This window comes from Corythoichthys intestinalis, chromosome 20, assembly GCF_030265065.1.
Source record: "Corythoichthys intestinalis isolate RoL2023-P3 chromosome 20, ASM3026506v1, whole genome shotgun sequence".
In the NCBI taxonomy this organism is placed as follows: Eukaryota; Metazoa; Chordata; class Actinopteri; order Syngnathiformes; family Syngnathidae; genus Corythoichthys; species Corythoichthys intestinalis.
The window spans coordinates 3,159,783-3,174,368 of NC_080414.1; the positions used below are offsets into that span (position 1 = coordinate 3,159,783).

General features: G+C 38.2%; 1 protein-coding gene across 3 annotated transcripts; it reads right to left on the reverse strand.

Annotated features, from left to right (window-relative positions):
• Nucleotides 1–370: 370 nt before the first annotated feature.
• tfap2a (transcription factor AP-2 alpha) lies at nt 371–14,114 on the reverse strand. 3 transcript variants are annotated; one of them, XM_057825049.1, is made up of 8 exons: nt 13,964–14,100; nt 12,907–13,005; nt 11,445–11,864; nt 10,347–10,398; nt 8,242–8,464; nt 5,390–5,508; nt 4,362–4,503; nt 371–1,881 (listed from the first exon to the last, which is right to left on the reverse strand). In XM_057825049.1, the coding sequence occupies exons 1-8, from the start codon at nt 14,012–14,014 to the stop codon at nt 1,596–1,598; spliced, it is 1,392 nt and encodes a 463-aa protein (XP_057681032.1). In that variant the 5' UTR covers nt 14,015–14,100; the 3' UTR covers nt 371–1,595. The 3 variants fall into 3 exon arrangements, with proteins under 3 accessions (XP_057681032.1, XP_057681033.1, XP_057681034.1); XM_057825050.1 differs by lacking the exon at nt 12,907–13,005 and having other exon boundaries at nt 13,964–14,114; XM_057825051.1 differs by lacking the exons at nt 12,907–13,005; nt 13,964–14,100 and adding an exon at nt 12,086–12,818.
• Nucleotides 14,115–14,586: the final 472 nt, after the last annotated feature.

Here is a 14,586-nt window from a genome sequence, read left to right on the forward strand (position 1 = left end):
CTAATTCAGAATTTTGAAATATGTTTCCTCAACAACAACAAAAATAATAATAATGGATGCAAGTCCACTCATGCATCTGCAGGTTCCATGAGAAAAAAAATTAATAATAAAATATTAGAGCGCTTTTTACACTTTTTTTTCTTTTTTACAAATTTGAAAAAAAGTGTTTCATTAAGAGCTTATTTTTCAAAATTTGTGATTCTCTGACAATTGCTTCATATTGCAGGCATGAAGGGGTTAAGTTTGATCATTATTATTATTATGAGGAGAAACTTTAAGTTCAGCTCACAAAGGCGACGAGAGAAACTCAATTACGTTAAAAAAAAAAAAAAAAAAAAGCGTTTGAAGAAGTGAAAAAAAAGTGCAGATGAAGCGTATCAAATATTTATTTTTTTCTGGGCAACAAAGGAATATAATACATTGACAGGCATTGGGACCTATTGCCAGCACGTGTCTATACAGTAACAACCGCCTCCAATTTATTGGGACATGATCGGACAGGACAAGGTGTACCCCAATCTTCAAAAGAAAAACAAAAATCCATTTATTGCTTTGATGGAGCTTCGAAAATAGGACATGATGCGTTTTTTTGTAATTGGCACGACACGTAAGTCTTGTATTTCAAAAAATATAAACGCAAACAACAACAAAAAATCTTTTAAAATCTTTTTTAGGGTGTGAAATGATCAAATTAGGATGAGATATAGAGAAAAGTGGAAGTTTATTTCTATTCAATTTGTTCACTTGCTTCAATGTCGCCTCAACATGCTACAAGAGGGCTGAATTGAAATATCCCAGAGAAATAAAATTCAAAAAAATGACCCCAAACGTGTTTTGTTTTTTTCTAAGAACCATTAAATCACATGAAGAACTAACCGAATATTAAAACCCACTAAAACAGGAGGCACCAGATAAATTAAAAAAAAAAGGTTTCAACAGACGCACCATATTTACAATTCCCATTAAATTACACATAAATAAATATATACATACATGAACACTGATTCCCTTATATAACCGCGAATCGTGTTGAAATTCCAAAAAAAAAAAAAAAAAAAAGTTCAAGTTGGTCGCTCGGAGAGAGAGAAGGAGAAGAGAGTTTGAAGTGATGACAAGGAGCTCAGTGAAGTTATTATTCACAATACTGATAGAAGAATTCGTCCATCTTTGGGCTTCTTCCTTTTTTTTTTTGTCTCACAAAATTCGGTCGCTGGATTTCAGTCCGTTGCTTGCAGCTCTTTAGAAGGGGAAAAAAGGTGATGGAAGAACATCAGACGTCTTCTTTTGTGGGCAAACACACCTCTTCCACACCCGGGAGCTGTTCTTTTCTTTCTTTTTTTTATAATAACAATAATAACGTTTCATACAGCTGCGGGAAGATTCTTGTGTTGTAGTGTTTTTTTCCCAGCGATTCCAAAAAATGCGTCAACCCCACAAAAACATGGCGCAAGGTCAGCGAGTGGTACGACTTTATCAATAGTATTTATAATATTTATATTGAATGGGTGTGGGAGAAGAAGTGGGGGCGGGGCGGCAAAAAAAAGGCCCCCGAGGGGAAGGGGGATTTGGCCCCCTAATGGTGGTAGTGGGGGGGATCACTTTCTGTGCTTTTCGTCTTTGTCGCCTTTAGTGCCGTTATCTGAATGACTGTTGGGGTTGTTGTTGAGGTACATTTTGTCCATGGCTTTGATGGCTTCGGTCAGATAGTTCTGCAGTGCCGTGACGGCCGCGCACAGGGCCGGCGTGCCGAAGCCGTGCGAGATGAGGCTGAAGTGGGTCAAGCAGCTCTGGATTCCCGGTTCGAGGATGGGCTGCGGCCGCGAGTTCCCCAGTGGCGAACGGTCCTGAGACAACAGGTCCGTAAACTCCTTGCACACTTGCCTGGAGGGACACCAAAAGCTTGTTTTAGGGATGCTAATCGTGGGAATTAAAGTAGAAAAGGGATGCACGTTTCTGCATAAACAACACCCCCTTCAAGACATATACACGTGATTTATCACGTGACTTATACGCACCTGCTCAATTTATTTTACATATGGCGGATAAAGTGCTGTATTTGATAGAACAATATGTCTATATGCTGCCATAGCAGATTCATGGCGCGTTAAGCCCCCGAACTATTTTTAATTTGTCGGTTTTACCCTGGAAATCCCTGTTTACGAACATCGCGCAACCGCTTTTGTTTCAACCTAAAAAGAAGGTAAGTAATCGTATTTATTATTCGAAATGTCTGTCATTTTTAGCTTAGAATCATTAATTGATGTCCAATTTTAGTTTAAAAAAAACGACTTTGAACAAATTACATCACAATGAAAAAATGGTGTCTGTAAATAAGTCACGGATATCTACCTCATAACTATCGCTTAATTGTATTTTTTTTGTTACTGTCGCATTTTCCCTAATCTGTTAGATGATAAATAATCAATTCAAACAAAGAAAAATCGAGAAGAGAAAAAAAATGTTTAGGAGGTTAAATATATGAAAAAGAGCATCTCGACCACTCTTTGATGTCTGCGATTTCTGCATTGCGACCCTTGTTATATGACCATGTTTCACCCATAAAATCCCCCCAAACTCCGCCTGTGACCATTCTAGCTTAGAATCGTTAATCAGTGTCCAATATTTTGTTTAAAAAAAAAACGACTTTAGAAAATTATTCAGTCGCATATTTTAGACTTTTAAACAAATGACGTCACAATGAAAAAAAATAGCGTCTGTAAATAAGTCACGGATATCTACCTCGTAACTATCGCTTAATTGTATTTTTTTGTTACTGTCGCATTCCCACGATATGTTAGATGATAAATAATTGATCCAAACAAAGAACAATTGAAAAAAAAATGTTTAAAAGGGTAAATATATGAAACTGAAAATCTCGACAACTCCTTGATGTCTGCGATTTCTGCATCGCGACCCTTGTTATATGACCATGTTTCACCCATAAAATCCCACAAAAAATCCGGCTGTGACCATTCACAGCTGTGTCTTGACACTCGGTGATACATACTACATGGAGTTTTTGGATCGAAACAAGTTAAGTACACAATAATATCTCGTTAAAATCATGGAGTCTTTAATTATGCTCTCGTGTGTGCTCACCTCCAATTAGGGTTTTGCTGTTTAATTTTTTTTTTTTTTTTTTTTAATGCCCTCCTGTTCAAAATGTTTCATCCCCCAGAACATTGAGATTTGAAGCTTTCCAATGACGTACCACACGTGTATATCGGACAATTTTGAAATTTGGCCAAATTGGGGGTCTCAGAGCAGAAGTGTTTTCCGCCATATATGTTTAATATCATTATTATGACATTTGCAGTGCTTATATACCATTTATTAAAATATACACTACATTTACACATAAGGATTTCTATTTTTATTACTATACTTTTATATACTACTACGTTGGGAGGCAAAAGGGGGAAAAAATGTCTTATATGTATCTTTTTTTCAATGCTGTTGAATACATTGAATGCCTAAAGTGAAAATGTTTATAAAATGTAAAAAATTAACAAAATATAAATGTAAATAAACTCCGCCTCTACTCCGCAGATTTTTGCAGGGGGGCGTGTTCCTTTTCACCGCGAGAAACGAGGGATCACTGTTCCAAATTCGTGTCCCGGGTGGGGTGGGGTAATAATGTGAACATCACGTGACTATCAGCTTTACTTTTTGTAGTATTATTATTATGTTAATTCCCTTCACATCATTTAGTATGTACATATATTTTCCATTAAAGAAAATATAACGTGATCAGTCAATGAAAGGGTCATACACTTATTAGATTTTACGGACATTTTCATTGATTTGATATTTATATTTATGTAAATGGCCCGTGAGTGTGCAAAAATATGCATGTAAAGATAAATCATGCTCGCTACAACTTGTCATTCATGCCCTATTATACAAACACAACCGATTGTTTCCTTGAATGGAAAATAAAACGTCTCATGCATTGTCACGTGACTTGGAAATTCTGTTATGACATGTGCTTCAACTGTACCTTTATATGATCCATGGGGTGTATTTTTAACTCTAAAATCTAAAATATTGTCTCCGGAATGAAATACACTTAAGCTACAATGTATTTTTATTTCTTCTCTAATTAAAAAAAATCAAGTAATCCGTCAGGTGAAACGCCCACAGTCATTTTCATAATGCGTTCATTTGTAATCACAACGCTACTAATTCCTTTTTTTAATCTGTTCACGTTGAAATATGATACATACATGTTTGTAGCTGACAAACTTTGACCACAAAAAAAAAAAAAAATTGAACCTGCTTTGCATAATGTGTGCAGCTGCTTCTTCCACATCATATACATGTCAAGCCGTGAGCTCATTAAAGCAAGGGAGTGCACTTACTTTGTTGCCAGTAGCATGTTTTTTCTTTGGACTTGTTCGTTTGGGTCGGAGTGCTGACGGTTTACATATTCAGCTACTGCCTTGGCGGGGAACTCGGTCTCACACACGTAACCAAAATCCCTGGCAAGATGCACCGCTTCGCCTGACAACAGTAGGGTGGGGAAAGAGGAAAAACCATGAGCTTGCTTGGATGTGTTGTAACAAACTCAACAAACCAAAATTTTCATGTGATATTACAATTATAGTCAAAAACAGCATTATTGTTGCCGAAAAAATGTGAAGGTGAAAGACGTCTGGTTCAGATCTCACGTGCAATTTCTTGCAGCACTCCATACATAAGCTCCAATTAACATGAAAAAAATATATAATCACAAACCATAGCAACATTTTTCCCTCCCTCCTCCAGAATTCTCATTTACAAAAACAAACGAAATAATGAATATTGCATTAGTTTCTACAACAATGATTAACAGGGACCAATGGAGCATCACCTTCTCCAAACTGCACAATCCACCCACCGCTCAAGTCCTATATGCAATTTGTCCAATAAACATATTTTTAGATTGGCTTCACAGATACGCGGTGAATATTTCAACACATCGCAGCTGCAGAAAAAAAAAGTGCCATTCAAACGAGACGTTATTAATGTTGGGAGCAATAAATCAATTGACTTTTCGTCCACGTGGTGAAACGGCTCAGCGGCACCCAATAAACAAGCAGCACCCAATAATTAACACGACACACGGAGTCACCCCCTCCGCGCGTAAAAGTAGGCCAGCCGTGGACCTATAGCTGTTGCAAAGGCCACTGAAAAGCCACTAGAATTACCAGCGCAGTCCAAACACACGCACACACACACCCTTCATGCTTTATTACTTGCAAGGCAAAGTCGCTCCACATTACACGCATGAGCGCATATGCTGATTTCCAACACAGAGAGGGGGGGAGAAAAACGGAAAGGCATCAGGAGAAGAAAGCCGGCACTTGATATCGCGTCATAAAACGGGATTTTCTGCAACTCGACTCACCTTCTACTAGTGACGTCAGCAAGGTGACGTTAGCTGCCTTGCGTCTGCCTGCAGGTAGATTCAAGCCGATTTTATCCAGCTTCTCCCGCAAGGATCTGCCGCCGTTCTTTGACTTCGCCCTGAAACAAGAAAAAGCGAATATTTATGTATAATGTAATATGTATATTTTTAATATATGTAATCAATTTTAATCCATGCGAGCACGAGATCCTGGACTCGAGGCCCAAAATGGCTCCTGCTCTAGTAATCCCTTGCTACTTCGCGCTTCAAACTTCGCGCCCTTTGTCCATCACGGATTTTTTTCAATTCAAAATCTTAAGATGTGTGCATGTCTACATATACAAATTGTTTTCTTTTAAATATAGAATAGAATAGAATAGAATAGAATGCCTTTATTGTCATTACACAACGTGTCATGAGATTCAAAGCTGCCCCACTGAGTGCGCACACACACACAGACACACAAAATATCTCATTTATATCAAAATTATGACATTTGCAGTGCTTGAAAGCCATTTCTTAAAATATACAGTACATGTAACATATACATATCAGGGTTTTTATTTACTTTTTTTTTTTTTAGTATACAGTGATCCCTCGTTTTCCGCGGTTAATGGGGACCCACCACCCGCAAAAATCGAAAACCTGCGAAGTGGAGGTGGAGCTTATTTACAGTTAAATTTTGTTGTTCAATATATTCATTCAGCATTGGAAAAATATACATATAAGACATTTTTTCCTTTTTTTCGTCCCACAGTAAACTTAAAAAAAATAAAATAAAAACCCTTATAAGTATACAGTGATCCCTCATTTTTCACGGTTAATGGGTGCCCGCCACCCGCAAAGATCGAAAACCTGCGAAGTGGAGGCGGAGCTTATTTACAGTAAAATTTTGTTATTCAATATATTTATTCAGCATTGGAAAAACATACATATAAGACATTTTTTCCTTTTTTCCCTCCCACAGTATACTTAAAAAAAAAAAAAAAAAAAATCCTTGTAAGTATACAGTGATCCCTCGTTTTTCACGGTTAATGAGGACCCGCCACCCACAAAAATCGAAAACCTGCGAAGTGGAGGCAGAGCTTATTTACATTTAAATTTTGTTTTTCAATATATTCATTCAGCATTGGAGAAACATTCATATAAAACATTTTTTCCTTTTTTTCCTCCCAAAGTATACTTAAAAAAATAAAAATAAAAAAAATATTAGTAAGTGATCCATCGTTTTTCGCGGTTAATGGGTGCCCGCCACCCGCGAAAATCTGAGAAGTAGAGGCGGAGCTTATTTACATTTAAATTTTATAAACATTTTGGAAACATTCACATTTGGGGGGGCGGGGGGGGCTTTGAAAATAAAAACCCTTATGAGTATATAGTGATCCATCATTTTTCACAGTTAACGGGGATATGCCCCTCAGCGAAAATCGAAAATCTGATAAGTAGAGGCGGAGCTTATTTACAGTTAAACTTTGGTGTTCAATCTATTTATTCAGATATAACAGCAATGGAAAAAGATACATATACGACATGTTTTTTTGCTTCCCCCCCCCCCCAAAAGTATACTTTAAAAAATAAAATAAATAAAAAACCTTATAAGTATTCAGCGATCCATCATTTTTCACGGTTAATCGGGACCCGCCCCCCAGCAAAAATCGAAAATCTGCGAAGTAGTGGCAGAGTTTATTTACATTAAAATTTTAATAACATTTTTATATTTTATATACATTCTCATTTGGGGGGGGGGGGGCATTCAATGTATTCAGTCAGATTTAACAGCATTGAAAAAGATACATATAAGACATGTCCCCCCCCCACCAAGGTATACTTAAGAAAAATAATAAAAACCCTTATGTATGTTATCTGATATGTTTATATACTGTATCTTGTTTTTATTATTTTACTATATTAATTTTGTTTGTTTTATACATTCTGTATTTATTTTCAATAAATGGTTTCTAAAGACTTCAAATGTCATAATAATGATATAAATTCGATATATTTAAAAGAAAACAATACATGCATATATCCTAACATTTTTTAAATAAAATACCGAATTTATTTTTTTTTTAATTGATAAAATCCAAAATGGACTGAAGGCGCGAAGTTTGATGCGCAAAGTAGCAAGGGATCACTGCACTTTGGGGGAAAAAACATGTCTTGTATTCATCTTTTTTCCAATGCTGTTAAATCTAAATAAACACACTGAACGCAAAAAAATGTGTATAAAATGTAAAATGTTTAAAAAAAAAATGTCACTTTTCGATTTTCGCGGAGGGGCGGGTCCCATCAAGCGCGAAAAACGAGGGATCCCTGTAGTTCTCTAGCCAACGTTCATGATAATGAAACGCCCTTAATACTTTCCCATTTACATTTAAGTGTGCATGTGTCACTAAATGTTTGGTCGCTGGAGACGAACCGCATTTTTATTTAGGTCTTAAAACGACCAAATTTGGGGAAACCCACAATAAATACACCGCAAAAAGAGGGTGCTCTGCTGAGCAGCAGACAAATACTGTGCAAAATGAATAAATAAAGTCCTAGTTAATAGGCAGCTCTATTACAGGCTGCAGCACTTCAGTCGACAGTTCACCAGAGACCAATGTTTTCATGTGTAATGCCTTCAGTGGGCCTATAGAGCTGGGCTTGAAACAGCCTACATTAATTTGAGAGAAGGGGGGAGAGAGAGAGGGTGAAGTTAATATGGAATTTAACACACACCCCTCTTGGTTTAAATGCAGCAGCAAGGTGTCATGCATGGTCGATTTTAATTATTCTTGGTACAGAAAAGCGAGAGAGAGTATGAATAAAAGAATCAAATATCGGCAAGAGCGACCTATTTTTTTCCTCACCTCCTGAGCACGCCGCCCAGCAGTGAGGCGTTGAGGCACTCGGGCGGCGAGAGGCGTCGCTGCACCTCGGCCACCGTCACCTTGTACTTGGACGTGGAGCTGAGTAGGGACAGGCGACCCGGAACCGAGCAGAACACTTCGTTCGGGTTGACCACCCCGCCGAAGAGGCCATCCTTGTTGATGGGGATGCCCGAGACGTTGTTCTTGGATAAAGACACCGGACCTGGAAGAGCCAGGGAGGGGTTACAGGAGGAATAGAATGGGGGGCGTCGTGCTCAGTGAATTTCATGCACTGCAAAGCCTAATAGAGCAGCACATGTTTGCACTCTCACCAAAAGAAAATTGGATTCAAATCAATCCATCTATTTATAAAATATATAAATGGCGGAAAACGCATACAAGGCTGAAAACAAAAGTTTCTGATCTTGCGCTACTCTTCAAAATAAACTGCTGTATTTTAAGATGTGTTTGATAGAACAATATGTCTATATGCTGCCATAGCAGATTCATGGCGCATTAAGCCCCCGAACTATTTTTAATTTTCCGTTTTACCCTGGAAACCCCTGTTTACAGACGTCGCGCAACCACTTTAGTGTCAACCTAAAAGAAGCTAAGTAATTATATTTATTATTTGAAATGTCTATCATTTTTAGCTTAGAATCATTTAGTGATGTCTAATATTTAGCTTAAAAAATGACTTTGAAAAATTATTCATTCGCATATTTCAAACTTTTAAATTACGTCACAATGAAAAAATTAGCGTCTGTAAATAAGTCACGGATATCTACCTCATAACTATCGCTTAATTGCATTTTTTTTTTTGTTACTGTAACATTTTCTCCTATACGTTAGATGATATATAATCGATCCAAACAAAGAAAAATATGAGGGTAAATATATGAAAAAGAAAATCTCAACCACTCCTTGATGTCTGCGATTTCTGCATCGTGACCCTTGCTATATTACCATTTGTCACCCATAAAATCCCCCCAAAAATCCGGCTGTGGCCATTCACAGCTGTGTCTTAACACTCGGTGATACATGTTACATGGAGTTTTTGGATCGAAACAAGGCAAGTACGTGATAATATCTCGTTAAAATCATGGCGTCTTTAATTCTGCTCTCGCGTGCTCTCCCCTCCAGTTAGGGTTTTGCTGTTTAAATTTTTATTTGCAATCCTGTTCAAATTTTTTCTTCCTTCAGAAAATTGAGATTTTAACCTTTCCAATGATGTATCACACATGCATTATGGACAATTTTGAAAATTTGGCCAAATTGGGGGTCTCAGAGCGCAACTTCAAGTCACCTGAGTGTTTTCCGCCATATATATTCAAAACTGATGTGCAGGTTGTGATACCAACCCCGAAAAAACATGAACTTAGAACGCTGCTCGACGCTATACACTGGCCTTCACGCCGTTTCGGTGCGCAGTAACCGGAGACAAAGAGGGCCTGTGCGCGCTTTTGGATGGATCAGTTGTGACATTAATGGCTCAGGGGAGCCTAATAGAGACAATGGGAGTCAAACGAACTCTTGAGATTGCACATTTAGGGAGGCCAATTATCATGTTGCAGATATAGACAGATAATAATGCAATAAAAACAAATAAACGGCGTGAAATCTGCAAACGCTGACATTAACAATAAAAAGACCCCCCTCGCTGTGAATACACGTAATCCAATAGATTCGAAAACGCTTGTGATTATACAAAACGTCTCTTCGCCACGCTCACGGTACATGCATGCGCTCAGACTTCCATTTTGAGCATTTGGACCGTGCAGCGTGATTGCTGCTATATTGGCTCCCACCAAGCAGCGAATCCTGCACTGGCCATTAATACATCGCCGGGCCTCACAAAGCCCACCAGCCCCACTCGCGCATGATGTGAAACGCTGACAGTAAATTCCATCAGCGAGAAAGACGAAAAGGAGGAGGGGTAAGGTGCAAGCCCAGTTTGATGCACTTGGAAAGCATGTAATGAAAAATAGGCTAGCGCATATTAGGATCAGTCAGGCATTACTGCATTGAGTTCTCTCAAGCAGAATGTGCGTGTGTGTGTAAACCTGCAGAAACATGCGTGATCCATCTCGGATGAAATTGCTTACCTTTTTTAATTACAGTCTGGTCGGGAATGTGAATTCCTTGATCCTCAACAGGCTGTGACAGAAATACACACACCAAAAAAAAAAAAAAAAGCACATTTAGACGTATATATAAATGCATACAAGCACAATTATCGCGATTAATAAACGTTGCACATTAGTGTTTTACGCAGATTTCATTTTTTTTTAAAAAGGCGTCTAATAGTGCAATGTCAGACTTAAATAACGAAGCTGTGTCGCCCTATAATCCTGACCTAATTCCGCCATCCCATCACACACACATGCACACATAGGGCAACTTCAAATCTAGATTGAATAGTAATTACGACAGCGGTCTATTAAAAGGGCCTATGAACTAATTAGAACTTTATTGCCAAATGCATCACATTTGATACACCTAAAATTTCACGATTTTGAGAGTAATTCAGAATTTTGACATTTCTTTATGAAGAAAAAAAATGATGGATGCAAGTCAACACATGCATCTAAACAGGATTTAACAAGGGTTATAGATATTAGAGCGCTTATTACACATTCATTTTTGGTTTCATTAGGACCGTATTTTAAATTTTGAGATTCTCTGATAATTGCTTCATGTTGCAGGTCTTTAATGGTTAAAGACGCGAAAATCGGGGTTGCACATGCATGCGTTCATGCATGAAAAAATAGCAATTCACACATTTTAGCCAGAACAATGAAATAATTGATCTTATTTTATGGCAAGCTCATTGCAAATAGGGGGGAAATATATTTGTAATAAAGCACACTGAAAAAAATATTAGGTGGATTTACTTGATAAAATCGTTGTAACAATTTGCACTTACTTTTATTAAGTAAATTTGTAAAATTGACCTAATAGTGTTTTTATTAAGTAAATTTGTAAAATTGACCTAATAGTGCAAATTCTTGCAATGATTTTATCAAGTAAATCCACCTATATTTTTTTCAGTGCATGCATTTTGCCATGCAATAATCCGTATTGAGTTCATCAATTAAAGATACTGATTATTTGGAATTTAAGGGAAATTAATTGCATGTTTTAAAGGGGATTCGTGCACAATTTTGACACACATTTTTTTGCATTTTTAAAAAAAGGCTTACCTGGACATCTTCTAAAGAGTGAGGTATTCCATGGATTGGGATAGAGTCCGACAGTCCCGTGTCAATGCCGTGGCCGGACGGTAGAAGCACCTCCCTGCGGTAGTCCCGACACAGTTGGTGGGGCAGGCTTCGGTGCTGGTGCAGCAGGCCGCTTTCCTGACCCTGCCTCTGGCCGGGCCAGCCCGGGTGCTGCGGTTGCGGCTGAGCGTGCAACGAGTTTAGGGAGTAAGGGTCGTTGACGTGCGAGTAAGGGTCCTGAGACTGCGGGTAAATGGGCTGGTAAGGTGGGGGGAAGTACGGGGGCTGGAAGTCTGAGTTGGGCGTGTGGGAGAGCGGCGGCGCGCTCGTGTACGGACTCTGGCCCACGCCGCCCAGCTGAGGTAGCCTCGCCGTCCCGTTGCTGGTGCCGTCGTGGCGATCCTGGGTGGAGACGCACACGTTCAATGTCAAAAAAATACATTTTGCGCACATTCTTAAAATCAAATGGAACTGCTTTATTATTCTCATCATTTCAAGTCAATTTCAATAGAAAATCTGACATTACAAACACTTTTTTTTTTTTTAATTGCATGGGGAAAAAAACGCTAAATTTGATATTCTCCAAAATTACGCATGCACTTTTCTACGTATATTGAACTTACCATAGCGGAAAAACTGTGCACTAACATCTTAAGATGTGATTCATAAAAAAATATATACTACAGTTTGAAAAAAAGGTGTCTCTCTCGCTGCAGAATGGAAGGGAATTTACCAATAAAAAATTCCCCCCAGGAAAGAAAAAAAAAAGTCCTCCCTTGTAAAAGATCGCGATGGCCTCGCAGATCAAATACGTGCACGAACAAGAGAGCGATAATCCATTAGAAATAATAAATTAGATCCCCATTGCCCTTCATTTGGATCTAATTAAAAAACAAAAAAAAACATTCAAGGGTGTTGACGGATTTAGGGTCGGAATCTCCCCCCAAAATGAAAAAAAAAAAAGTTGTCTTCTCTTTTCTTCCCTGCTATCACAATGCTGTCGTCCCCTCGCTTGAGCTCATATTAGCCGTTTCTTCCCTCTCTTGGACTCCTAACATGGCGCACCGGCAATGTTGGAACACTTCAATAATAATTCAAAAAACAATAACAAAAGAGTATAGGGAAACGCCAACGGGAATTGGAAAAAAAAAATAGTCGGAAGTGTTGCGTGGAGTGGAGGACGCAAGTCAGGGGCACAAAGTCTGCGCTTAAATGACGTCCATTGAAAGGAGGAATCAGAATATCTAATCAGAGAGAGCGAGAGAGAAGGGGGCAAGGAGGGAGTGGAGAGAAAGAGAGAGAGAGACAAAAAGAGGGACATTCACTCTCCTCTGACGAATCAGAACGAGAGGGTAGACAAGCGAGGGGAGGGGGTTTAAAAGGGTCCCAGGCCGAGGCAAAAAAAATGTGGAGGAGAAGAAAGAACGAAAGAAAGTGTGTGCACCTCTGAGGACGCCGTTCGGAACAGCTCGTTTCTGCCGCCAGACCTTTTGTTTTCGACCTCAGTCTCTGACACATCCTCCATGGAACGCCAATGAATCCACTGAGTGTTTAAAAAAAAAAAAAAAAAATCTACAACAGTCTTCTGAGACGAGGCTATCTCGCCGGGCGCCAACTTTTCCGCACGACTAGACTCCCCCAAAACCAATCACACATTTTCCTTATACTCCCACAAATCGCACATTTCCAATAGTAAAAAATTATAACCACCACCAACACAACGTTTTTAATTCATTCCCCACGAAGCGCTTCTTGTCAAGGCGAGTGAGCTTTAAAAACACGTCCAACTGGCTTCTCCACTCCCAAACAAGTCCCATGCAGATATTACAGCTTAAACTTTGTCTACACCACAACACCTGCACTACTCACACGGCTCAAATTGCACGCAATTTTGCGCTTTACTTACACCTGCCAAAATGTCAAAATCTGCCAAAATGTCAAAATATGAAATAAATATTTCATTTAGTGGAAAATGTCCTTTTAATATTGTCGGCTGCAGTAAGTGCAAAATTGCAAGGTTGCAATTTAAAATATTTAACAAATGAAGTTTAATTTGAAATGCTTATTTTGTCATATTAATTATTGCAGTATAATATATTTCATAGGCTTTAAGTAAAATAACAAAAATAGTAATTCTTATTATTACTAATACTAAAACTACTGCTTCCACTTGTCAAAATAATGTCATTTAAATAACAATGCAACACACCCCTACAGGTGCACTGAAAAAAAATAACTGGTGGATTTACTTGATAAAATCATTAACAATTTGCACTTTTATTAAGAAAAGTTTACTGCTTGCAATATTAAGTTCAGTTTAAGCTGCAATATTAAATTCAGTTCACAAGCTGTAAAATGTACTTAATAGAAGTGAAAATTAATACAATGATTTTATCAAGTAAATCCATCAGTTTTTTTTTTTTCAGTGTACCTCTAACAGCCATCATTTCGCATTACACATGACTAAAAATTCCACAACAAATCAAAGAGAATCCCCTTACCTCGCAATCTTCATATTTAATGTTATCAGTTAATTTCCAGAGCATTTTCATGGGATGCTGAGCTGACAATTGAGTCAAGGTATCGCCCTGTTTTTGTACTCAGTCAACTGTGCTTCCCGCTCAGCTCCAAAACTACTTTTTATGGAAGCCTCAGCGAGCTGCCTTGCTTTGCCTTTGCTCGTCTTGCGCTCTGAGGTCTCCCTCTAATGGCGAAAGTGGAGTTGCTCTGTAATAACGATTGGCACATGGCCTCATTAGCATATCAACAGCCGTTTGATTCACCGCGCATGCAGCCACACGTCCTAAAAAATTTGGACGCAACACCAATGGATGTGTAGCTATTTAAAAAAATAAATAAAAAATTTTTGCAACTTGCATATTGCATTCTATTTAGGAAAAAAATTGCTTAAATTATCCAAACTGCAATTCAATGCAAAAAAAAAAAAAACGAGTAGTTCACTTTGCTGTCAGTCTTTTTTTCTTTTTCCAACTGTTATTTTAATCCCATAGAGATCTTGTGAGGCTATTCTTGCACTGTTATGGTAAAAAGGCTGACCCATTCTACAGGTCCATTGAGTATACATGTGAGGGTTATTTTTGGGGGGTGAGTCAATAATTAACAC

What these genes read in the sequence shown, in the direction of transcription:
- tfap2a (XM_057825049.1), bottom strand. Translation starts at nt 14,014, where the DNA reads ATGAAAATGCTCTGGAAATTAACTGATAACATTAAATATGAAGATTGC. An exon ending in GCTGACGTCACTAGTAGAAG is followed by an intron (nt 4,504 to 5,389) that starts GTGAGTCGAGTT and finishes TACTGTTGTCAG; the next exon opens with GCGAAGCGGTGCATCTTGCC. An exon ending in AACATGCTACTGGCAACAAA is followed by an intron (nt 1,882 to 4,361) that starts GTAAGTGCACTC and finishes GTGTCCCTCCAG; the next exon opens with GCAAGTGTGCAAGGAGTTTA.